The 26330-nt window shown below is 39.9% G+C and overlaps 1 protein-coding gene across 7 annotated transcripts; it reads left to right on the top strand.

Moving 5' to 3' along the window:
• Positions 1 to 1293: 1293 nt before the first annotated feature.
• Positions 1294 to 26016, top strand: pik3r1 (phosphoinositide-3-kinase, regulatory subunit 1 (alpha)). 7 transcript variants are annotated; one of them, XM_044173616.1, is made up of 15 exons: positions 1294 to 1566; positions 2647 to 3281; positions 14618 to 14710; positions 14901 to 14975; positions 15274 to 15405; positions 16027 to 16228; positions 16615 to 16697; positions 21204 to 21405; positions 21511 to 21691; positions 21793 to 21918; positions 22006 to 22148; positions 22258 to 22434; positions 22544 to 22618; positions 22711 to 22881; positions 23549 to 26016. In XM_044173616.1, the coding sequence occupies exons 2-15, from the start codon at positions 2945 to 2947 to the stop codon at positions 23736 to 23738; spliced, it is 2187 nt and encodes a 728-aa protein (XP_044029551.1). In that variant the 5' UTR covers positions 1294 to 1566; positions 2647 to 2944; the 3' UTR covers positions 23739 to 26016. The 7 variants fall into 7 exon arrangements, with proteins under 7 accessions (XP_044029551.1, XP_044029552.1, XP_044029553.1 ...); XM_044173617.1 differs by having other exon boundaries at positions 1294 to 1668; XM_044173618.1 differs by having other exon boundaries at positions 1294 to 1688.
• Positions 26017 to 26330: the final 314 nt, after the last annotated feature.

Below are 26330 nucleotides of genomic sequence, written 5' to 3'. Positions count from 1 at the left end.
GAAAGAAACGCAGTCAACGGTAACTGTGTGGATACTGTGGTAGATAAAAATTACAACATTTGTGCTTTTTTGTACAAAAATTGTTAACGTGACTCAAAGAAAGACATCAAAAGTGCAGTTGAAGGGAAGTTCCTAGTAACTATTAATTTCAACACCACCAATTCTCCTGTTTTCTACACTCCTTCCTCTTTTCTCAGTGGTGATGGCCACTGATGCCTATGACTGAAACTCACAAAGCTGCTTACAGCCTCTTTTAGCACAGCCGGGACAGTAGGGTTTACACTTGATAGGGGATTTCTGCAAGCCAGCCCTCTTTCCCTACCATAATTAGGCCACCCACATTCACAGTCATGCGCCTCAGATGGTGACTGTAAGATTTTAGGGCCTTCCAAACTGAACCATGTAAGGATTTATAAAAAGAAAAAAAAGTGAAAACTATGGACTGAATAAATAACCTGAAGCATTGTTATGTGCTGTCCTGGCTGTTACAGAAAACATATTCCTTTTTATGTTAAATTTCCTGCTGTGTTCTGTTATGGATATTATTTTATTTCACACATAATTTCATATAACAGCTATAGTTTATAGTATTGAATTAGAAAACAAAGAAATTAGGAATATTCCACAATAGCTTTTGTTCTTGAGATATCCTCTGGAGTGCTTGTCTAGTGTAGCCTGTCACACATAGTGTATATCTTTACATTACTTTGGTGGTCACTGTTCCACAGGTGAGGTTGAGACAGACATGCACTTCCTCCTACAATGTAAAACATTCAATGAAATAAGGAACATTTACTTAAACAAGTTCAACTCAGATCTCATAGAGCACACACACATTCATTAAAAATGTTGCAGTGTTTATATAGTTATTTGTTTAATACTTATTTGTATTTGTATTTTTTAACTACAATTATCTACAATTTGTATTATTATCTTACTTGTCTGTACATATTTTAATAGCACATTTCTTCTTTTTATGTACATGTTTTTATTTCACACTTGCTTTGGCAATGTTAACGTATGTTTCCCATGCCAATAAAGCCAAGTGAACTGTTAAAACAATCCCCCGTCAAGAAAAGGAACAGATAATGATAATAAAACGTTAACATTTGGTTTGCGTGCAGAAGTTATGTAATTTCCATAGGTGTTTCGTGGTGCGTGCTAGAGTACATGGAGGGGGAGTGTCGGTCACTAGGGAGAATCTGATTGGTCGGATTGAGTGACGTTTATGATTGACAGAGATACGGGCCAATGCAAGGCCATGCTTTGTCTTGCTCCCTGTTTGGCCGCAGAGGCGACGCTCAAGCCAAGGGAGCATTTGTTCGGGACGAGGGAAACCGTGCCGTTAGGCGGACAGGCTGTGGGTTGTAACAGTTTGTACAGCTCGTTAAACCGGATTCAAACGCAAGCGGAGGGTTTTAGTTTTTAATCGTGCTGGTAAAGGATTTGTTTAGAGTTTGCATTTTATTGATAATACCCCGCAACTCTGAAGTTTAACGAAGTGGAAGCGTTAAGTGTGGAAGGAAGAGGACTCGTTGGATTCGCCTGTGGATCCATGCAGACTCGGTATTTAACGTTACTGCTGTCCAAGCTCGCTAGCTTAGCTAACATATGTTAACGTTTAAGCCACTTTGTTAAAAACGGATAATTAAAGAAGCTACTTGTAAGGTAATTAAATTTTCCTGAAGGTAATTAGGTTAAACTTACTTTCTAATTTACAGTTGCGTTAACTTGCAATCTTTTTCAACTTGCATATCTTTTTTTCTTTTCTAAGTTATCCTGCTATGTTCTAACTTTTAACTACTATTCTACTTTACCCACGGTTGTTTTATAAAAGGCAACTCACAACGGAAACTTTTAGTAAACTCTTATCGTAATTACTTCCAGCAGATAGCTAACGTTAACTAATTAACACTAGTGGACCATGTTAGCAAGCTGAGGCTAGCTAACTAACTTAGCTAACTGTTAACTCTCCTGCTACCTCGACATTTGTTTCAGGCACTGTTTCTCTGTTGGACTTTCTTAAACTTAAGTAGAATAGCTTTCAACCATGCAAAACGTTTTCCAAATCCACACGTTTGCTGCCAACAAGGAGGTTGCTATTTAGTTATATAACAGTGGCAGCGTTGTGAATTTAAGCTGTCACGGATAATGCTAATGTTAGCAACCATATGTTGGCTGAACAGCACTGAAGTCGACCTAGCTTAGTGTGCCAGAAACTGTAAAACGTACCATCAAAAAAACAGATCATCAGTAATGGAGTCTGCATAAGTAAATGCTTTACTTTTTGTACCAGTTATAATAATTTCACCAAGAAAAATTGTAGTGCAATGGGGCCATAAACTATTAAATGATGGCAATGAAAATATTTAAGAAAGGGACTTAATGTTACAGTTACAAAAGGTAGTATGAAGTAATATTATAAGTATTAAGTAGGCTTATTATTGTTATTGCAAATATAAATTCTGCCCATACAGTTAAAACCCACAATGGCTTTTCTGCAGATCTATCAGACATTCTTAAATTATTATTATTTTTTTTTACATGGTCTTATTTTGTAAATTTAGTTTACATCTGAGCATTGTACCTGATATGTAAACTGTCTTATGCAATGTGTTGCAAATGGCCTCTGCTCTCACCTTACAGGTCTGGATAACATTCTCAAATTCACAGCTGCAGGCCTTATATTGATGGGTGGATACTGTGAGGCAACACACCAAGAGAACTGGAAATCATTCAGAAGAGACAGGAACTGTGAAAGAATGAAGACAAGCTAGATATTGCTGTTTCCAAAGAGCTGTCAAAGACTATAGTTCTGTTGGAAGTATACACATATAACCATTTGAACTAGCAAATGTGTAACACATAATCAGATAAACCTGAAAAGTAACTTGGCTGTTTGAAGCTCAACTTCAAAAGAACACCTTGACACAAAGTGATCAATATGAGTGCTGAAGGATATCAGTACAGAGCGCTTTATGACTACAAGAAGGAGAGGGAAGAGGACATTAATCTGCGTGTGGGGGATATACTGTTGGTAAGCAAAGGATCCCTGGTGGCTCTTGGGTACACTGATGGGCTGGAACAGAGGCCAGAGGACATTGGCTGGCTGCCAGGCTTCAATGAAACCACTCAGGAAAAAGGGGACTTCCCAGGGACATATGTCGAGTTCATTGGAAAGAAGTGGATGTCTCCCCCTACACCCAAGCCAAGGCCCCTCAGACCCTTACCTGTAGCTCCGGGCTCCTCCAAGGCGGAGACAGACTCCGACTCAGAGCAAGGTGAGTTTAACACCAGACCACAGAACTGTGTAACAAGTAGGGCTGCAACCAACATTATTTCCATTATCGATTTAATCTGCCCAAAATTATTTTCGCTTGGTCTATAAAATAACAGCAAATAATGATGTTTTCAAATATTTGACCAGTAGTAAAAAGAAAAACAAAGAAAATCTAAACTTTTGAGAAGCTGAAACCAGTTAATTTTTTGCCATTTTCACTTCAGAAATGACCTATTTGATTATCATAATTGTTTCTGACATTCTGACAGTCGATCTACTAAACGATTAATGCAATCATCGTTGCAGTTCTAATAACAAGTATTCAGGTACAGAACTGGGATTTTGTCTTAAAGCCTAAAAGTTTAAAAGTTTTTTCTTTATGGGTATCATGAGTCATGAGTTTGTTGCAGGGCTGAACAATTAATTGAAATATTATCGGCTAAGTGCAATATCCAAATTACAGGAGCAATTTTTCGATAACTGTAAAAAGTGTCACAACATACCATTTATAAATGAAGCATTGTGGTGCTACCAAGATGCCCCGGCCTACAAATCATGTTCTCCAGATGTAAGAGAACATGTGTGTTTGGTACAGACCCCAGAAAAAAATCATAGAGGTCTAAAGAAACTAAAGAAACCAGAAAATATTCACATTTGAGAAGCTGAAATCAGAGAATTTGGAAAGTTTTTCTTAAAAAATTACTCAAACCGATTAAACAATTATCAAAACAGTTGGCTATTATTTTAATAGTTGACAACTAATCAATTAATTGACTAATTGTTGCAGCTCTAGATCAAAATATTACTCGTCAAGATGATGAAGGATAAAAGAAAGAGACAGCTGTGCCAATGAAACACGAAATTAAAATTTTCAAACCGTTAAATTAATTGTTGGACAAAAATTCTTTAGTTTTTATCACGTGACTTAAGTATGGAATTTTGGTCACGTGATAACAGTGTGTTGGGGGAGGTAGGATGTAAATGGCTTCCTCGATCTTTCTCCGGTCGTCCACAGACTCCCTGTTGATGACTAATTGTTGAGTGAAAACATAAACAACTCGCAGATTTGGATTCAGGTTAATAAAGTGTGAGAAAGTTGCTGATTTTGCAAAACAGTTGAAGTCTGTGACAACAAGTAGCTCTGCACTGAATGTGAACCAAGCTCAGTCCCAGAGGACAATGGCGCTGGCGGGTATCCAGGCTTTAGTACACCAGAGCATCTTGTGCCAGCCATATGTTACCAGTGGATATCATCTGTGCTTCGCCACAAAGCCACATCTTAGGGGAATATAATTCCTTTATCAGTGTTGAGAAAGATGATTGAATCACTATATGCTGGTGATTAAGGCAAATTGCTTCTTCTCCGAAAGCCTGTGGGGAACAGCTAGGCTAGCTTTTTTTCCTCTTCATGATAGGGTTACTTCTAACTTAGCAACACACTAGGAGCACCAGACTTTTTAGATGCTGCATGCAGTCACTGCATCAAGTGGTTATTTGTGAAGAAATACTGCAGCTCAAAAATACCTCATTTTGACACACATATTTACACATATTAAACAATTTACAGCTTTAATAAAACAACCTTGGAGCTATTAGAAGCTATTACTTGCAGCTTTGACAAATGTAGGCAAGCATGTTTTGCACCATTTTTGTGCAAAGCTAGTCTAAACACATTTGATCAATCTCTGTAACAGACTCAAAGATGAGATATTTTATTTTGGTTTGTGTAAGATTGCAAACAAGCCAAAAGTCAGAATGTTCCTTTAATGTGAGTAAGATGACTCGCTTAAAGTGTTTTATGCAACATCTTGAAGCAATAAAAAGAGTATTGCCTTTCTGTAGTTATAGTTTTACTTTTTAGCAAGTGATTTTTGTCGTTTTTTGTTGTTCTTTCTATTACAACACTGATGCGTCCCATTTCGTTCATGTTCTGTGAATTTCAAGATGGTTGCGTGTAAAAGTTACCCTTTGAAATCTGGATCAGTGTTGTTACTCAGGCCACAACTATGAACTGCAATTAAAACTTCCAACATCTTTTTAAAGACACTGCGGCTTGCGTGAATCTGCGCTTAGAGCTTTCTGCTCACCTAAAGAGCAGCTGTAGTTGCCAGGTTTCTAGTTTCTGCCCTTTTGTGGTACGATTGTGAAATTCTTTGCTGTGGTTTGCAGGGTGATCGAGGAGCTGTATGAAGGGGGCATGTGTTGAATGACTGTGTTGTGGTTGAGTGGCTGTGCTGAGCCTGGAGCGAGTGTGAATGTAGCACCGGGAGAAGAAAAGTCTCTGTGTCCTGGGCTGTGAGAGACACAGAGAGGGGGAGGGAAGGGGCCCTGAGGTTGTGGGTAAGGGAGAGAGAACCCCTGTGCTTGCTAAAGGGTTGGTGCGAGGGATGGTGTGCAAAAGGATCAGGACTGGAGCGGAGCTAGGGGCTTGGTAGAGTGGTTGAAGTGGGGGTGTGGTACAGGGTGGGGGCCTTGTGAGGGACTTGGGCTCTGCATGCTAAAAGGGTCTTTGAAGAGGGGCTAAGGGCTCTGCGATGGAGGCAGGGCTCTTGTTGCGCCCATAGTGTTTGTGATTTATTGCCCGCCACCAAGGGATCTCTCTCCCTTCCTCCTACTCCTCAGCTTTATTTCACCCTCCTCCCTTGTTTTTTTTTTATGTTTTGATAGTTCCTACAGTCAGCTCTGGTGGGGGGAAAAGAGGTGGAGAATGGAGGCTTGAAAAGAGGCCTCTCCTCTCTGAGCCACAGGGGTTTACATGAGTGCAGCAGATGTGGAGAGGGTAAGACAGAAAGAGAAGCGAAGGGGAGGGCTAGGCTGGGAAACAGTTCCGCCTCATTCCAGTTCTCAGCCCTTTTTTTTTTTTTTTTTTTTAAACATTAAAGTGTTGCTCCTTTTCTGGGCCTCTCAGTTGAGAGAATATACATGTGTCTGGGCCCGCCAAGCAAAAGGAACTTGGATATTGAAACCGATAAAACGAAGCCCCACTAACTTCAATTTGCTTATTTGATTTCATACAGAAATGCAGAATTCCTTCAAAAAAGGAAGTTCTTCCAGCTCCACCATTTTATGCACTTTTCATATTTGTCATACTGATATAAGAATGAAATTCAAAGATGGAAAAGGAAACTTTTCGAAATGTATTTCATCCTCACAAATAGGTGTCATTTTCTCAGTTTCTCAAAATGTTTATTAAGTAATACATTATATTTCTCAACATAGTTAATGCATACCATCAGTCCAGGCAGTGTGTTGAATAAGAAATAATTGGCTGAGTCATTATATTGCTAAAAAGCAAGCTACTTCTTGCAGTTTAGGAGTATAGTGTCATCATCGTAGCCATTTTGTAACGATAGTGAAGTTCAATGACCATGTTGGACATTAACATCGCTAAGACGATGGCTCTATGGCTCTACATGGTTAAATGTTTCACTGTTTTGTGTGTATAATTGCTCTTTATCAACCAACAGCCCATCTGAGTGAACATTCTTCCAAATGTTCGAAATTAAAAGTGTGAATAACTGGTTGTTACTCTGCATGCTCTCACAAGGTTCAGCCTACATGCTCAGTCTTGCTTAAGGAAATATTTGATGCCATCGGGCATCTCCTCTTGGTCATCTGAGGCATATCATTATGTTTTTGGTTTTCATGTAACTAATATTGAATTAAACTACTTACTATAATTTCAAATAATCACATTGTTCAAATATTTTAAAGCTCTCTATTGAATATGACTGCTGTACATTTCAAAAGCAGATTGTTTTATGTAAACAAACTGACATTTTTTCATCACCAGCGATTGTGAAATGTGGATTTTATTACTCGTAATGGACCTATCACAATTGGGCAGTAGACTAACTATATGGAACATCTGGGTTGGGGTAGTTCACTTTTTCTATATGAAAGATAGACAGAGAAGCGCAGGCTATACAAAGGAGACAGTCGCAGGGAGAGTACGCTGCATAGCTGGAGATTGAGATAATGTAGCTCTCCTTCTCTGGGCCTCTTTAGTACTCAGGCTGACATCTGTTGTATTGTACACTCTTTCTGTCAGTACTTTCAATTTTTTGTATTTGCTAAGAATTCACTTCTCTCTTAAATTGGGCATGTAGCAACTTGAGTTTTGGTTTCAGAGTGGTATACGCCCCCCCAGAAAGGACAGTCACAGATCAGTAAATCCATCCAAGTCAGAGGCAGAATGAACGCTGCAGAAGTTTTTGTAACGTGATAGTTTGCTCTGATGCAGTGTTCCTCTCTGTGGGACTAAAAGCAGCTGGGGCCAGGAATGTGTTGGCGCTTCTTTGGTGGAGGGGTGCGCACAGACTGCATGGTAGACTGATTTGTAGCTTTGTGATGAATCAGTATTGTGCTAAGTGCTGATTGCAGTAATTTGGTGCACAATGCAACTGGACAATAAATGGTTGCACACTGAATAGGACCCCAGCGATTGCTGTTTTACACTCATTGTTATCAGTGTAGATGCTGCTTGTGTGAGGCTAATTTTAAATTTAGGTTTATTTGACTTTTTGAATTAGTATGCTGTTGTTGTTATTATTACAAGGTGTAGAAGTTCTAGTTTGGTATTATCAAAAAAATTTTGTAGTATCAGTTTGTTTATTTTATTTGATTAATATTATTATTAATTTTGCCGGCAGTAGTCGAGGGTGAGGAGAGTGTCAGCTGCAAATCCATTGCCTGTGAACGTCAGACTTGAGCTGGATTTAAATATATTTTTGGCTTGTCACAGAGGAGAGTTTATTAAATGTCTGAACTTTTCGTTATCCCCATATTTGTTTCCCCAAGACACGCTAAGATGACAACACAGACTCTTCCTTCTCTTATAATCAGAGCTAAAGCATGTGAAAAAGAATTGCTTACCTTGATTATAGATGTTGGGGTGATGTTGTTCAGCCAAATTAAAAGTGCAGTAACTAGGGCTGCAACTAACGATTATTTTCATTATCGATTGTTTGTCTATAAAATGTCAGAAAACTGTGAGAACTGCACATCAAAACATCCCAAAAACTTAAGATCTTCATCTTTTAATGGCTTATTTTGTCTGACCAACAGTCCAAAACCCAAAGATATTTAGTGAACTATCGCGTAAGACAAAGGACGAAATCCCATTCTTTGAATTCAGCTTCTCAAATATTTGCCATTTTTGCTTGAAAACTTACTTAAATGATGCAGATCAATTTTCTGTCGAAAAATTGATCAACTAATTGTTTTAGCTCTACTTGCAATTCTTCATCTAACCAGTTCTTTGTAAATCAAAAGAAAAACATGGTGTAGCATGCCCAAATATAGATTTAGACCACCTTGTAACCTGCCCATTTTTAAAAATGTTGCTATTCAGTGATATGACATATGATATGATAAGAGAAAAAAAAGAGTAATGTAATTTCAGAGCTCAATAAAATCAACACTGTAATTAGACTTTAATGTATGAATCCAGTAAGACTTGAGGGGAATTGTGTGCATGAAAGCGTGCATAATTGTTTCATGATACATGATTTCATACTTGACTGTGTGCAGAGGCTGAAGTCTGAATTGGCAAATCTTCTTTACTCTAGTCAGAGCATGTCTGCTAGCAGGATTAAGAAAGTGAGAGTGGGGGAATAAGACAGGGAGAGATGCAATAACAGAGGTGAGATTAGATAGGAACACAAAGTCAAGGGGAACAGAAAAGGTATTTCAAATATGTGATGTATTATATAAGGAGGGGAGACAAGGTTGACTAGCTAGTGTAGCTAGGTACTGTGTGTAAGCCTCGTGCTGTGGTGGTGTGGCATTACATAATGCTTTGAACAAGATAGATCATAGGTTCCTTTTTAAAAAGCCTCTAAAAGCCTTTAAAAAGTTATTTTCAACTGGAACTTATTTTCCTAATTTGGGTCATAATGATGACCATTTCGACTGAAAATAGAAGCAGTTACTTCCCTTAAGAGCCTTCTTGTACCTCTCAATGTGTCACACCAAGGAAAACTCAGTCAAAACCAAAGAGCTGTTAAAACACACCCTTTTGATGTTACACATCTTTTAAACAGTCGAGATTAAACATCTATCACTATCACTTCTGTCATCCCACTAGAATGCAAGATCAAGATGACATCTCCTTGATACAACTTGCAAATGCTCACATATAAATCAATTTGGTTTCTGCATTTAAAATTACAGAAAACTAGAGAAATGATTTTACAGTTATTGTCACCATCACTGATGAGCATGATTTTACATACCTTGAACCTCTCACATCAGATTCACTGATATGTTTATTTGTACTGATACACTATTCAAAATTTATCAGGGCACATAGGAAATATTGGATGCCGTAGAACCTTTCCACATACTCTACTTGTAAATAAAACCAATTTTGACGTGAGTTTGACATTAATATATTTTAAATTTAGTAAATCAAAGTATGTCATCATTGCATCAGAGAAACGATTAAAACCATACTATAGTAAAGTTTCATGTCATGAAAAATTGGCCTATAGGTCTGTCTCATTGCAATGTGACTGATATTTTGCAGAAAAGGAAATATTTTGGGGTGCTTTGGTGTTTGACTGGTTCTCTTCACTGGGGACTGTTTGCATAGATCTGACCCTACAAATTAAAAGGAGTATCAGACTTGACAAGGTGACATTTTTCATTAATATCAGTATGCATTGTGGCAAAAGCAAATAACATGCAAGTTGAAAATGGTTGAATAATCCTTAAATGTTGTAGCTAGTAATGTCTTTCATTCTAAATGTGACAGGGGTCTCTGTGTGTACTCATGGATCCAAGCTGACAGACAATATTTACATATAATATTACATTTGTGCTCCAGCCACTTGTCTCTCTAAAGTTACATTTTGATTAATAAAGAGGCTTTATCATTTGTGAGAGTAGTGCTCTGCAAATGCAACACAAATGTTAAAAAAAAAAAAAAAAGTAAAATTGTCTTAAAGTAGTAATTATTTTGTGTTATGTGGACTGATTCACAGTTAGTTGCACATCAGGATACTGTGGTTATCTGTGTAGGTTTTGTTTCATTGATGGTATGCTCACTTAATAGGGGTTAATTGTCAGGCTGTAGCAACAGTCTCCTCATTGGCTGTTGCTTAGCTTTTGCACTGCATCTTCCACCCTGCAGGAGGAGACATTGCCTGCCCTTTTTTTTTTTTTACTTACGTCAGCTCAAAGCTGCATCATTCATTGACTTAAAGTACAAGCATTATATTGTTGGTCAGAATAATGCTTTAGTTTATGAGCTGCGCCCTTGTTCATAAATGATACTGTACAGACAATCCTTATATACCCTTTTGCATTATAATGTGTACTGTGCTTTGTATTACAATGCACTTATAGCTCTATAATGTGCTGTCACGTGTGGTGTGGTACTTTCCATGGGTTCATTTTTACTGACGTGCCTCAGCTAGACCCTTTTCAGAGAAGAAGAAATGGTATAACCTGAAAATGCTGGTTACTTGAGTAGGCCCTCTAAATTTATCCAGTGTGTGTGCTATCTTTAGTGCGTCCGTGTTGCCCCAGCCCTGTCCTGCCCACAGTCTGCAGTTTGTTCGGCTCAGACATACCGTTTCAGCCGGGGAGATTGTCCCCCCTACACCACAGCAGCAGCATCAGTGGCAGCTGCATTGACTTCCACAACCTGCGGTTCACTAACTGACTACTGACTGGCGGAGGCCTTTTGGGATATCACGAGGTCTGCCAAACACGCAGGCTTGCAGAGACACGTCGAGGGGCCCCGTCTCCTTACTCTCCTTTCCCAAGTTGCCACAGAAACCAACTTCCATTGAGTCTCATGATGTGTGTAGCCCCTCAGCTGTTCTAAACAGAGCAAGACAGCAGTAATACATTGTGTGTGAACCAGATTTCAGCTGCACTTAGGTACTCTGAGATTTGCAGAAAATACTTTCATCTCATGTGCCATTTGCAGACAGTTATCTTTCAGTTATATAAAATCAGCTATACCTGTTTGCTATACCTATGTGTTTATTTATGTGTTGTATTGTTATAAGCTGTGGACAGTAGGGACATGTTGACCATTTGATCCCATGCCATGGCATCTCAGAAATCATCACTGATAGCTTGAAACATTTCTGCCATATTTTGTCTGCTACTTAATACAGTTCCATTGGTGCCGAAACTATCACATTGTTGACGGTACCAAGAAGCAACTCTATCTCCAGCCTGGCCTGTGTCACTCATAGGTCAGCCACAGATAGAGTAAATAAACACAAACCTTTGGATCACTTTTAAGCGTCTTCTTATAGGTGTTATCACCAAGCTGCCAGAGAAATGCAAGGCAGATGCTTTTAAACCTATGTGTTATGTATTGTTGCTCTTTAGTTCTAATAGATGTGTTTAACAGTGTTAACTATTTAAAAAATTCTATTTAAAGCATCTTAGTCAAATAGTCAGAAATGTTATCGTTAATAAAACTAGCCTCCCCCGGGATATTGCAGTCGGGTAATTTTCATAGATATGAACATTGGGTAGGTGGGTTGGGGGTTTAAATTTAACTTCAGGTTGCGAATTGAGTTTCTCAGAAAAAGGTTGGCTGCAGAATGGCAGCCGTGTTAGATATCTTGTCTGGGAGAAAGGTTACACTTCCAAGGTGTGCAATGGCAGCAGTGCATGTCTCGATCTCTATTTAGGGAAACTCTGGTGTTCCATGTCAGAGTTCACTGCTTCTGCGAAAAAACCCCTCCCATTTTGCAGTTCCAATAATGTCTTCCAGATGACCAGTTGTCCTACATGGAGTTTTGTGTCTTCTGTGGTTAGAAGGACTTTGGTAAGCCAGTTCCTTCACACGCAACATGGCAGCCTCTGTGCTCCGCTGGCCAAAGAGGATGTGGATTTGGATGAAGCGGTTCATTATTTGCCTGATTGAACACTCTTTGGTGGAAGAGGTGTAGTTCCTTGGTAATGACTAGCGTGCATGCATCAATGGGGACCGGTAGATGCCCGCTTTATTGCCTGATTCAAAAATTGTAATAATTTTTAAGGTAGAAAGAAAAATATTGGCCCTAGAAAGGGTTCCATTCATAGTTTCACAGCATTTTGACACTACAGACTGGGTGTTGAACAGTTGAGCCTTTCAGAAAAGTGCCTTTTCAAAATACGCCTTTGCAAATCCAAATATCATCTTTGCCAACCCCTTCATCCTTTCATGTCCACACCTGGTTTCAAACTTCTAAAGGAAAAAGAAGGAAAAAACTCAGACCTGGCTTACCTCATATCACAGGGTATTTGCTTAGTTCCTTGGTCCACCAAACCCCAGCTTCAGTGCTTAGCACCTCCTGTTCTTGAATCAGGCTGTTGTAAATACTCACCTTTTACTTTTGAAGGCAGTCCTTTGGTCTCGTACCTGCTTCCTTTGAAGTTCTGAGTAGTTTGTAAGTCATGCACCTAATCAACCTTTCAGGCATGTGATTGGTAAAGGACATAAAAAACAGGAAAATATACAGACCATGGCACTGCAGCACCATTCACACACAGTGACATTTCATACCTTTTCCAGAAATCTACTAGGGCCACAAGTTTGCTTGCTCCATAGTGCTGACCGAGAACGGGGGACAGAAATACAATTCGCCCATGACAAAAGAAAGTAACTAAAACATACACAAACACGGTGCCCGTCAAAACCTGCTCATACTTTTTTCCCTAGCAACACAACTGTATTGTTAGTTGGGGGCTAACGGCTACTTATACTGTGAAGTACAAGCACAGCAAATAAACACAAATGTGCATGCTCACGTCGTCTTGTAAAATACACCACACAACACGCATAATTCTGCGTGGTAAGCGAGCTGTCCACCGTTTTAGAGAATGAATAGTTTTACTTTTAAGTAGCGTTAACGCTAGCTAGTGGCTAATTTAGTTCATCCCACTTGATGACGGCGACTATTTACTGGCGTTTACCAACCCGTTGGTGCTTTAGACGCAGGTAATGATGTAGTTTCACTTTAACTAACTTGTATATCTCTGTGCAATTTAAACATTTAATAAGTTTTCTGTCTTGTGCAAAGTGGATAGTCAAACAAATTGAATGTAAACATAAATACATTATTCCCTAGCAGCACACCTGTGTCATTAGCTGGCGGCTAACAACTGCTTGTACAAGCACAGCACATCTTGTAAAATACACCAAACAATGTGCACATAATTCTGCAGCAACCCCCACTTACCGGCAGTTCCCCCCTTTTTTAGAGTGAAATCCCAATGATTATTTCTCCCAGCGAGTTCTCTCTTGTTGTGTGTTAAAACAGCCACTGTTCTTTTTTTTTTTAATCAACAGGTTGAGCTCAAGCTGAACGCAAGTAAATATCCTCGTGGATGCTCGGAAAGGGAAAAAAAATCTTGATGCACTTGAGCCTATAGATATCCTCAAATCCCTTCAATTTCACTCCGGTAGCTCATTCCACCTCCCCCACCCTGTCACACGAACATTCATGACTACTTCTGATGACTAGCAGGACATTTTATTTCTGTATGGGCCACATTTACTTTCTATTGAATTTGCTGATATGGCATGAAACTTACCTAAATTGTGTACAAAATAAACCCATTCATTGTCACCACTCAAGAAATGGGTCATGTGAAATCCCCTTAGAACCATTGTGTTTTCAAACCAGCCAGAAAGACGAGACAGTAGATTCACTTAGTGATCACATGATTGTCGTCATTCAGACAAAGCACTCCTGTACTTTCACTATATGGAAGATATTTATACATTTTGCATGTGTGAGACAAATTGTTCTTGAGCTTGGAGACTGCAACAGTATTTCCTCTTGCATTGCTTGCATTTCTGTTAGTTATTCTTTCATCATTATTTGCAGTCATCCATCAAAGGAATGCTTTGTGATAGTCATACATTATTATTTTAATAATAATAATGAATCATTTTTAAATACCAAACATTCTGGCTTCTCAACTGTTAGGACTTGTTGCTTTTCTTTTTTTTATGTGATAATAAACTAGTATTTTGAGGTTTTGGAGGATGGTTGGCAAAACAAGCAATTTGATGGCATAACCCTGAGCTTTAAGAAATAGTTTTTCACTATTTTCTGACATTTTCTAGAAAAAAAATTAATCTAGAAGATTAAGATTAATCTGTAATGAAAATCATAGATACATTGCAGCCCTACTGCTAATAACGACTTTGTAAAACAAACTTTGACAGGTTAGGTGGGTAACTTATTTCCAGTAGATAACATATTCATGTATCAGAAAAAGCATCACAAGACAAAGCATTGACCCAGTGAATAATTAGTAGGAAGCCAGTTTTATTCTTAGAAATTACCTTGGTTGACAATCTGTTATCTCCTCCAGGCTTCTGTCTGCTGGACTTGACGGAGCAGTTTTCCCCTCCCGAAACCACTCCACCCATGCTGGCCAGACTGCTGGAAGCTATTGAGAGAAGAGGTGAGCTTGACCAAGGAAACTTCAAATCTCTCACTTTGACTGCACTTGAATTTTTAATTTGACTCTTTTTTTTTTTTTTTTTTAAACCACATTTGATTGACCTGTTACACAGAACCACATGAACCAAATGATGATATTAGTTTTCTCAGTCAATAAATGTAATGATTTGTGTCTCACTGATTATTTGCAGGTCTTGATAACCCCACTTTATATCGAACATTTACTGCTGGTGGTGGACTTGAAGTCAGACAGTATTTTGATTGTGGTAAGTAGCTTTTCTTATCACCCATTTATCAGCCTAGGCCTATATGAAGCCAAATACAGAAAAGAGGAAGTCTCAAGTAGAGACCAAAAAAATGACTGACGTTAAGTGGTGATGTCAAACAGAGGTAAGATTTGCATGTGTGCACATAGTGTTTTCAAAAGAACAGACAGAGCCATGGTTTGTGAAGACTATATTGCATCTGTGGTTGTGTCTACATACGCATGAGCCTGTGATTAAAGATTTCACTGTGCAGGAAGGTGTATTTAAGCATATGTGTCTGTGTTGTTTTGCACTTCAGATCCTCCTTCACCAGACCTGGATCAGTTGGAACTTCCGGTCCTGTGTGATGGTCTGCGCAGGTACCTGCAGGATCTTCCCCAGCCCATCATCCCCACTGCAATATATGCTCAGATGGTCCACACTGCCAAAGGTGAGAGCAGACGACCTCAGTACAGATTCAATGATCATTTGTCACTTAAGTGCTGACGTAATGTACCTCTGCCCTGCTATTGAACATTCAGTACTTTGAACACAAAACCACAAGACCTCGTCATTACCCTTTGGCCCTCAAAGAAGACTTTTCTAAAAGTATGAGACTTCTATAAAAGTAAACTTCATAAAAACTATAGTTAGTGCATTTTGCCACTTTCTCTTAACTTTGTCTCTGTCTTTCTTGCTTTCTCTGTTGCACAGACAAAATTCTCACACCACACACTGTTCTGTAGCACTGCAATCTCTTGCTGTCACATGGCCAGAAACAGGATATCTGTGGTTAATAGGAACTAAAACAAGCCTGAAGGTTTATCTCTAGCATCTCTAAGCAGCCAATCACCTGCCAGTGTACCTTACGCTCATTGTCAACCACACAATCTCTCTGCGGTTTCCAAACCTAACTGCACATGACGCTTTTTTTCCATCTCTTCATTGTTTAAAGAAACATCTTTCAGTTTATGCTCCTCTTTGACTGAGGGAAGGCTTATACACTTAACACAGGATCAGCTTTTCACATCTGTCTCACTGACCTCTCGGCCGTTCTCATCTGTTTCAACAGAGGTGGTGAATCCTGAGGAATGTACCCAGCTGCTACGTTGCATTGCCAGCACCCCGAGTCTGCCTCCCCAATACTGGCTAACTCTCCACTGTCTGCTAAGGCATTTCGCTAGAGTGTGCCAAAACAGCTCCAAGAACCTGCTCAGTGCCAGAGCCCTGGGCGAGATCTTCAGCCCTGTGTTTTTCAGACAGCAGGCCACCAGGTGGGTGTCGGAGCAGTCGGTGTCATCATGCCTCGATGCTACATACTCTGTCAAAGATAGACACTCAGGCAGACGACAGACAAGTGTGCAGGCTCAGTCATGCAACACTGAGACGTACAGACTCTCAGACATGCCCACTTGCAGATACTGACATTCAGGCAAGCACACACACCCACTGTCAGAGCGCAGTCTGTCAGGCACTCATGGGTTTCAGCTGTACATGCATATACTGTAGGTCTGAGCTTTTCTACTTACCAGCTGTGCTGCACAATTAAAGTAGCTAAGCCTGAAATGGCATCAGATTGAAACCAGCACAGAGCAGCAGAGACTGTCACCTGGGCTGTAAAACGCAGACTTTATTTAACTTGCCTTTTTTCCCCCTGCAGTTGTGAACCCAGCTTGGATGCTCACATCAAGATTATTGAGGTTCTGGTGACCAGTGAAGGGAGTGAAAGTCAGGCAGCTCCAGGTAGTTAACTACTTCATTTTTGACTTTTGAAGTTTTTAAATGATGTTGGTCTTTAATATTGGTGCTCACAACAGTACAGGATTATTTATTTAACTTTAAAAAAAATGCAAAACTGTTTAGTATTGCATTGCTGTTGTTGTAAGGAATTTGTGTAGCATTTTATTACTGGATGCAGAACATGACCTGAACACCCTGAGACCTGTAGTATTAACAGCTTGAAAAAAGTTGCTGAGACTTGCAACTGCAGCAGTTGTAGAGGGCCACAGGGTACGCTGTGGAGGTAAAATACTTACATCCACTGACCAGTACATGTCTTAACTTGCTTTAGCCATACAAAGTGAGTGTTTTAACTGTCCTGATGGTCGCTGTTGCAGAACAGTGAAGCAGGCGCTGTTTGAATTAGAGCTGCAGCTGCAGAGGATGTCAGTTTCTGCTTTTGAGCTTGCAAAATTACCTTGTCAGAGATAAATATTACTTTCTGTTTCTACAGTTAATGAAATGGTACAATTCTGTACAAGGTTTCCATAGGAATTTGTTGGATACAGAGTACAACTTTATTATTATATTATAAAAGTTGTCTCATAATAATAACCTGTATTGCTTTTGAATTTAGCTGAGAACACCATTTTTAAAACTGAGTGTGATGTACATAATTACTGGTGAATTTCCATATAACCGCGTAGGTATGAAGACAGAAAATTGATCAAATCTCGTCTGACATTCTGATTTCCTTCTTGGAACCGATTGTTTTCACAGGTGCTGTTATTAGTTAGTAATATGTCAAACACAGATCTGCACAAAGTCAGTTTTTATGGCGGGTACAGTAGTGGTCTGCATAGAAGAAGCAGCTAGTCTGGTGGTGTGTGTGAGTGCATCGTGTGGCACAGTTATATTTTTACAGTGCCAGTTAAAAGCACTGTCGGTGGCTGGCCCAGAGGCCCAGGACTGGCTGTGGCTGTTTAAACATTTTATTACCTGTTAGGTCTATTTATAATGTTCCTGTGCATGGGCCACTCTCAGCTGTCAGTAATTTGCACCTGCGGGAGCACTTTGGCAGTGGGATGGATAGATGGATTGAAGGGTGGCCAGGCAGGCAGGCAAGACACAAACCCTGAAATGTTTTTTTTTTTTTTTTTAGTTCTTTTTACACACATACATAAACACACAACCCAGTCAAACATACAACAAAGTTCAGGTGCGCCGAACTTGTTTCAGTCACCTGTCTCATACAGATAAGAGGGTCACAAGAAGAGAGAGGAAGAATAGTCTACTTTGTAAACACACGTGTACATTCTATACATGTTTCTGTGAATGGCCCGTGTGTGTGCGAGTGTCTGCGTGCCTCCTCCCAGTTACTGGGTGCCTATTTTAAGTAAGCGACAAAAGGCCCACTTAGATTTGGTTGGCTGGAAAGTCGGGCTGCTCCACAGAGGACTTCTTGTTAACTGAGGGCTGCTTCCAGTTTCTAGGACCACTCTCCTCCCCCCTCCCCCTGGATCGCCACATGTCCCCCCTACCTCAAAGTGCCCAGCTCAGCAAATATTTGAAACTTTGCAAGTTAATCATAAGACTGACCAACCCCCCCCCGAGCAGGCAGCACTGACACCAGAGCAGCTACCGCTAATCATTAACTATCTGCCTCCATGGGAGCAGGCCTCAGCCTCGCAGAGCTCAGAAAGAGAGAGAGAGAAAGAAAGAGAGAGAGAGAGAGAGAGAGGAGAGTCAGACCTTTAGCTCACTCACAGCAGGAACTGAGCAGTCAGCTAGACAGTCAGTCGCATGTTGCACCTGCCTCAAGCTGAGCGGATTACCTGGATTTCATTAAGAAGCACATAAAGCCGCAACCTTTAAGAATGAAAAAAAACACGTCCAGCTTCTCAGTGGCCTAAACTATGAAATGGAGCTTTACTGGAGGACTTGAAAGTAACTCTGTTGGATTTAATTTACCTTTTGGGAATAAAAGAGAAGCTACAAAGACGAGATTGTTGACTCGCCAAAACATGCACAACTTGCAACGTAAGTTTGATGTTCTGCACCTTTTTATTGGAAAAAAAAAAAAAAAACACTGTTCCAGTTTCGTCATATAAAAGTGGAACAGTGTGTTTCTACTGCTTCTGCCTTCAGGCTGTAACGAAAAGGGCCTCATGGGTAGAATAAGACCAATAACCACAGCTTAAGAAAATACCAGAACAAGAATAAAAGTTTCTGTTTTCTTTAAGCCTCCAGTCATACCTGTCAACGAACAGTTTTACCTAAGGCTGCTGCTCATGCTGTATAGTTATGAACTACTTGCACAGACTGCATATATAACTCTGCATTGCTCAAGTTTTTCAGTGAAGACTTTAAGTTTGGACCTTAAACATTCCCAACTGGTAGTGTATGGCCACAGTAGAGGAGGGCAAGCTTATATTAAATCAAGCAAGTATTTTCAATCCGACAGACAATAATTGTCATATAATGGATTTTCTGTACAATTCAATTTCTGTTCAAAGAAAGCGCCATTTCGCAGGCTTGTTCATTTAGGTCACAGACTCAGACATGAAAAAAAAAACACACTGATTTGTAGTTAATGTGACTTCTTAAGTTACTTCTTAAGAGTTCCAACAACTGTTCCTCAGTTGAACTTAGGACGTTCCACTTGAATCCTTATACCTTACCAAGAACTAGGTCTGTTTTAATTTCACTCAGGAAATCAAGGGAGCTATCTCTGTCACGCCGAGTGTCACGCTGTGGGATTACAGGCGTATTTTGGAGCTCTGGGTGCCGCTGACCGGGCCAAGCATTATAATTTAGCTGCGTACGTGCTGCTGCAGCAGAGCTGGCTTAGTCTGAGTGCCAGCAGTGGGACGAACTAAACCTCCGCACGACACGCAGAGAGGAGGAGCTGAGCAACCTGCAGGAGAGCGAGCAGCCAAGCTCGGCACACACAGAGAGAGAGAGAGAGAGGATGACAGAGGAAAAGCATGGCACAGGCTGCAGGTCCTTTTTTCTCCCCTCTGCTAGTGGAGAGATGCTGCATTTGCTTTTAAGATGGATGCATACTAGGACATATTGCTGGATGCTGCAGAGAGAATTATGAGTTATTTCAGTTTTCCGTTTAGCTGCATTGTTGTAAAGAATTGAAGCAGGGAGGTAAAAGGTAATGGGCTTTCATAATGACCTCATCGCTCTCAGGAAATGAAAGATGCAGGAGTGGTTGGTGACAGACCCCCCGTGTGATTGGCTGTGGTAAGTGATGTAACATGTTACTGAGCAGGCTGCTCTTAATGGCTTTTTTTCAAATGGATGTTTAGGGTGGTCATAAAATTAAAAAAAACATTTTATTGTGCCTCTTTAGAGAGATTTTTGCAGTCAATCAAATATACAAGCTGTCTTAGTCTATGGAGCTGTTTCCAAGCTACTGTTAAGACTGGATTGCCCACATGAATGGTTTTAAGAATTAGAAAATTCTAGTAATCCTGAGATGAACTGTGATCAGATTGGAAGGCAGACGTCCTGAGAAGTACAGCGGAAACGAGCTGTGGTTGAACTGGTAGGCTGCATTTTGCACAGATTGGAAACCTCTGCATTTTCTGCCATGTCATAATTGTAGTTGTCTGGCAACCGTCAACAGTGCTGGCGGTCTCAATGAGTCCTGCAAGGGTGTTGTAATGTAGAGGGGTTGAACAAAGGCAGTGCAGATTTGTTTAAAAATAGCCTGCTACTGTAGCTCTGCTACAGCTAGTGTCAATTTATGAGCAGCCACTGCAGATTTAAGATTTCTTTTTAGATCCACAGAAGCCGTTAAATGTGTTGAGTCCAGCTCTATCACTTGATTATCACATGAAAATCACCAATGCAAATCTGACTCTGTGCTGCCTTAAAGCTGCAATAGGAAAATGAGATTTAATGGTCTGATTGTAAATACGGAGTCAGTGATAATTATCTAAGGTTTCACAGTCTGTGCTATTTTATTATAAAATGTGCTACATGTGTTTTTAATAGTTTTCCCGAAATAAATCCATAATCCTGCTGGTGTAACTGTGTCGATGGTGGTCTTAATTTTATCTGCATGAAAATATGCCACTGTATTTGCAGCTAGGAGTTTTTTTTTTTTTTGGTATCTCCTTTTCTTGAATGAAATTCATTCTCCCTGACTCATGCTTCATTTCCCCTCCCACTGCCTTGCCGTTACCCCCTCCCTGTCAGAGAGGAAAAGCATTTTATCAGACCTGTTTAATCAATGGGAGAAAAAAAGAGTGAGAGTCACAGAGCGTGTGTATAATCCCCAGCATCTGCAAAATGCTTGATTCTATTGAAATAATTAAATAAATTCAAATTATGTAGTGGATCTCAAATTTGATATCCAGTTGAATTTTATCTGCAGCTTTAAAGAAAAGCAAATAAATGTTTTCAATCCCATTAACTAACTATTTAATTCAGAATGTAAATGTGAGCACAAACAGGCTCCAATCACATCGCAGTACATCTATTTACATTCTGTGTTCACTCCTCCTGTTCGCACAGCTCTACCTCCAAAGCCACCCAAGCCCACATCTGTGACTAACAACGGTATGAACAACAACATGGCCCTACAAGACGCCGAATGGTACTGGGGAGACATCTCAAGGGAGGAGGTCAATGAGAAACTGAGGGACACTGCGGATGGTACGTTTTTGGTGCGAGACGCCTCCACAAAAATGCACGGAGACTACACTCTGACTCTGAGGTAAGCCCCTTTTTCCTTTCAATTCAATCATTTCCTCTTATCGACCATCTTTTGTTTTTGTTCTTTTTAACCAGTTTTGCTGCTTTTTTTTGGTTTTGTCTACAGGAAAGGAGGAAACAACAAGCTCATTAAGATATTCCATCGGGATGGGAAGTACGGCTTCTCAGATCCACTGACCTTCGGCTCTGTTGTTGAGCTAATCAACCACTATCGCAACGAGTCACTGGCGCAGTACAACCCCAAGCTAGACGTCAAGCTGCTGTATCCAGTCTCCAAACACCAGCAGGTGAGACGTCAGCTTAGTCTCAACTAGCACATTTACACATTTGCTTATGTTCAAGCAAAATTAACTACAACCGTTTGTCTTGGTTATGAATCGTTTCTCAGGATCAGGTGGTGAAAGAAGACAACATTGAAGCTGTGGGGAGGAAGCTCTGCGAGTACCACCAGCAGTACCAGGAGAAGAACAAAGAGTACGACCGTCTATATGAAGAATACACCAGAACATCACAAGTGAGTACCATCTAGACCCAACCTACGATCAAGAATGTTACCGCAATGTTTGTACCACGTAAGCTAATACTGTGACTCTGCTAACAGGAAATCCAAATGAAAAGGACGGCTATAGAAGCATTTAATGAAACTATAAAGATATTTGAGGAGCAATGTCAAACACAAGAGCGGTACAGCAAGGAGTATATTGAGAAATTCAGGAGAGAAGGCAACGACAAGGAGATCCAGAGGTAAGAATATACCACACTTTACCATGTTATATGTAAAAGAAGCAACAGTAGCAGATATTAAAAGTTTCATTGTGTGCAAAACTCAGTTGTTCTTCACTGTTGCTTTCAGGATCATGGGCAACTACGAGAAGTTGAAGTCCCGGATTAGTGAAATCGTAGACAGCAAGCGCCGACTGGAGGAAGATCTGAAGAAACAGGCGGCAGACTACAGAGAGATTGACAAGAGGATGAACAGCATCAAGCCCGACCTCATCCAGCTCCGCAAGACCAGAGACCAGTATCTCATGTAAGTACAGTGCCTTGGCTGCTTCGGAAACTTAAAGCTTCCCTCTGGAGAAAATCAAAATGGGTCTGCCCTGGTTTCTCACGTCTACGTGTCTCTCTTCTCTCGTTAGGTGGTTGACCCAGAAGGGCGTCAGACAGAAGAAACTCAACGAGTGGCTCGGTATCAAGAACGACAACACAGAAGAGTGAGTATCCATTTTAATTTCAAGAAATTAACCGACACAAAATGCAAATGCCTTTGCCTCATAGCTTACATTTGTGTTCTTTGTTCTTCTAGTCAATATTCTATGGTGGACGATGATGAAGATCTTCCTCATCATGACGAGCGGTCCTGGAAGCTGGGCAACATCAATCGAATACAGGCGGAGGCTCTCCTCCAGGGCAAGAGAGACGGAACATTCCTGGTTCGAGACAGCAGCAAAGCCGGATGCTACGCCTGCAGCGTTGTGTATGTATCAGCCTGAATAGTTCTTTTAACCAGCTGTTAAAAGGATAGCTTTACAGTTTTTCAAGTCTTAAAAAAATAGTCAGGTGCCCATATGAACATTGGAACAGGTTTTGCTTGCTGTAATCATTCCTCCTGTTCGTACTGGGCAGTAAGAGCTCACTTCCTAATGCGCTTTCAAAGCAAAAATACATTCCAAAGGTTATCTGAAGATAATGAGGCTGCAGTAGTCTGAGTTTGACAAATCGTGTAGAGATCTTCCAAAGTTACCCTCTTTTTGTTACTATCCAACGGGGAAACACTGTAAGACTGTAACTTTGGAAGATATCGACTTGATTTGTTTTAGCTCAGACTGTTGAAGCCTCACATTAGCTTCAGATAAAGTTTGGAATACATTTTTGCACAAAACAAGGACTCCCTTACATTGAAAGCGCATTAGAAACAGATATTTAAATGTCCAGTACGATCACAGCAAGCAAAACCTGTTTCACTGTACATATGGGCACCTGATTATTGTTTTAAGACTTAAAAATTGTGAACCTATCCTTTAATGGCTGATCCATATATTTTAAGAGCGAGCGGTTTAGTCTAAAGAAACGAGCAGTCAGAACACTTTTATTGCCTGCAGACACAGAACAGATTGTGACCATTGTCCTTCCTCTCTTTGCAGTGTGGACGGCGAGGTGAAGCACTGCGTCATCAACAAGACACCCTCAGGTTACGGCTTCGCCGAGCCGTACAACCTGTACAGCTCGTTAAAAGAACTCGTACTTCACTACCAGCACACGTCTTTGGTCCAGCACAATGACTCTCTGAATGTGACGCTAGCATACCCTGTCTATGCCCAGCAGAGGCGGTGAGGACCCAGATGTACCCACATGGACACAAGAAAAGGCCTCATGGGAGCTAGAGATACACGTCCTCGGACTCCACGATTTAAAAAGAGGCTGTTTGCTGAACTCAAACTTGAAATCAGAGGAAAAGACGCAATAAAGCCTGAAACATTTCAGTGACTTTGCTTGACCACGAGCCTAAGGCGAGTCTGAATGTAGATTTCTTTCTCTTTTGCTTTTTGTGGGAGCACAGAATCAAGCGGAAAATGCTGAACTCTCCCCCAGCAGAGGACATTTGAGGCCTTTTCCTAACGGTGCTTGTTCTTTTTCAAAGCTTTACCAGCCGGGAATGTCTAATCGCAGCAGAAACTCTTCAAATGGAACTGCACCCACCGGCCACAACTTTGTTTTTCCACTTTTGTTTATTTTCCTTTCATGTCATCTACGTGTGTGTTTCTGCACAAGTGTTTCTGTGTATGTGGCTGTGAGTGAGTGTGTGATTGTCCATGTGACCAAAACTCATAGAATCAGGAAACTGTGTGACGTTGGGGGGCTGTGTAACACATTTGCGTGTTAACTGTTCGGTAGCAGACCGTGGGTCAGCTAATAAATGTAGCAAAATGGCACTTTTTAAACAAAGTTTTAATTTTTTTGGAAAGACTCCTATGGACTTTTATCAGAAGAGCAGAGAGGACAAGATGTCTGCATCCTGCCTTCTTACTGTTAAGCATTATAGTGCAAAAGTAAACTTGATCTTTACTGTTGGCAGGTGAAACTGTGGACTTACTTCATGTACATATGTGAAAATGTGCAAAGTCATGAATCAAAGTGCACCATACCAAAAAGGATCAGTTCATGTTTAGTTCTATTCTGATCTGCTATGCAATTCTTTCTCCATTATTTCTTCAGAATTGTTTTATTCTGTTGCAACCGACAATATAAGCTTGTTTTATTGCTTGAAAAGTATCTTTTCCTGTGTAAATATCCAAGAGGATATTTTGTGTCAAAATGCCAAGAAAAAAAACTGCTTATGATTTTTAAAGATAATAATAGCAACATACACTTTATTATAAAGTACTTTAACACCTGGTAAAGATGGAAAAGATGAGTATTATTAGTATTATTTCTTTTTGCTTCAAACTAATGTTCTCAGGCAGAGCCTTTTGAGTATTTGAGCTGCTTCAGTCACAAGTACTATTTCTTACAGAGCTAAGCATTCATGCAGTTCTTTGTTGAGACAGACAAAGATAGTTTGAGGACTCAGAGACTGGGATGATGGGATTGTACAACCCTCATCAATCATCACCATGAAAACAACATAAGATTTATTTTGTTATAAAATATATATATATGTTCCCACATGAGAATATCAAAAGCAGACTGGTGTTTTCAACTGATGGATATTGTCATTAAAGATCAATATACGTTGTCCACTTAGTATTTTTCTGTATCAGAAAATCACTGTTTACATAGGTGGATTAGCTCATTTCAGATCTGTCTGTAATTTCATATTTCAAAAGGACAACATGTTCCAGTGGAATCCGTGACAGAAAAATGTAGCCACAACTGAACTACATTTTCTTTCCCCATCTTTATTCTAGCTTCTTACAAACTCATGATTCAAGTGATTGGTACATGTGTAAACCCAGTGGACTGGTAATAATTATCAGGAAATATTTTAAATAAAGCATTTTGAGTGTCAAACCACCAAAACTAGCAATTTGTCTCCCTCGTTAAGTAATTGACGTGAAAAACAACAAATTAGATAACGCAAATGACAAAATGTCTGCCATTAAATTCTTTAGATGTGATTTTATTTTTTTTTTTTTTAAATCCCCACTCCAAAAATGTACTCATGGTCAGTACAGCTGTCAAACTGTTAAATATATCTTTGTATAACGAATTAGTTGTAAAAACCTTAACCCAATGTAATTTTGATTGCTTCCATTTAAGTCAAATTTGACTCTTAATTCTCTCCATCTTTGGCACAACTTCTCTTTGTGGGGGGGAAAAGGTCTATATGTGTATAAACAGGCTTACAACAACAGCTAAGCCTCCACTTGTCACTTCCCATTAAAAGAAATGCAGATAATAAATGATACATTTGATATGTTTTGAGAGAAATGCTGCATATGACCACAGATTTTTTAGTTTCTTGCATATTATTCTTTCTCATATTATTCTTTTTGTGGGTGTCCCCAGACATGATGATTGGATTGAGATTTACCAGTGTTGCCCAGTTTTGCTTCAAATCTGTATTGGGCTTTGTTAACAAGGAAATAAAACACTTCATTTTAAGAAACAAGTCTTGTTTTAGTCTTATTATCGAAGCAAATGTGATGTGTAATCCATTTTTAGTCACGCTAGTCAGTTGGTCGCCACATGTCTCAACAACTATTTGATGGATTGCCACTTAATTTTGTGTCTGAGGTTTTCCCCAGAGGATGAATCATTACAACTTTACCCCTGACTGTTCCTCTAGCGCTGACATGAGTGACATTTATGGCTTTTAAGCAGCGAACAATCTCGGAACCCATCGGCTATCGTCTGACAACATCTGATAAAAAGATAAATCGTAGTCAGACGATAGCCGATGGGTTCCGAGATTGCATTTTGGCC

The sequence above is a fragment of the Siniperca chuatsi genome, linkage group LG18, assembly GCF_020085105.1.
Source record: "Siniperca chuatsi isolate FFG_IHB_CAS linkage group LG18, ASM2008510v1, whole genome shotgun sequence".
NCBI classification, from domain to species: domain Eukaryota; kingdom Metazoa; phylum Chordata; class Actinopteri; order Centrarchiformes; family Sinipercidae; genus Siniperca; species Siniperca chuatsi.
This window is presented reverse-complemented; position numbering and strand designations above follow the sequence as displayed.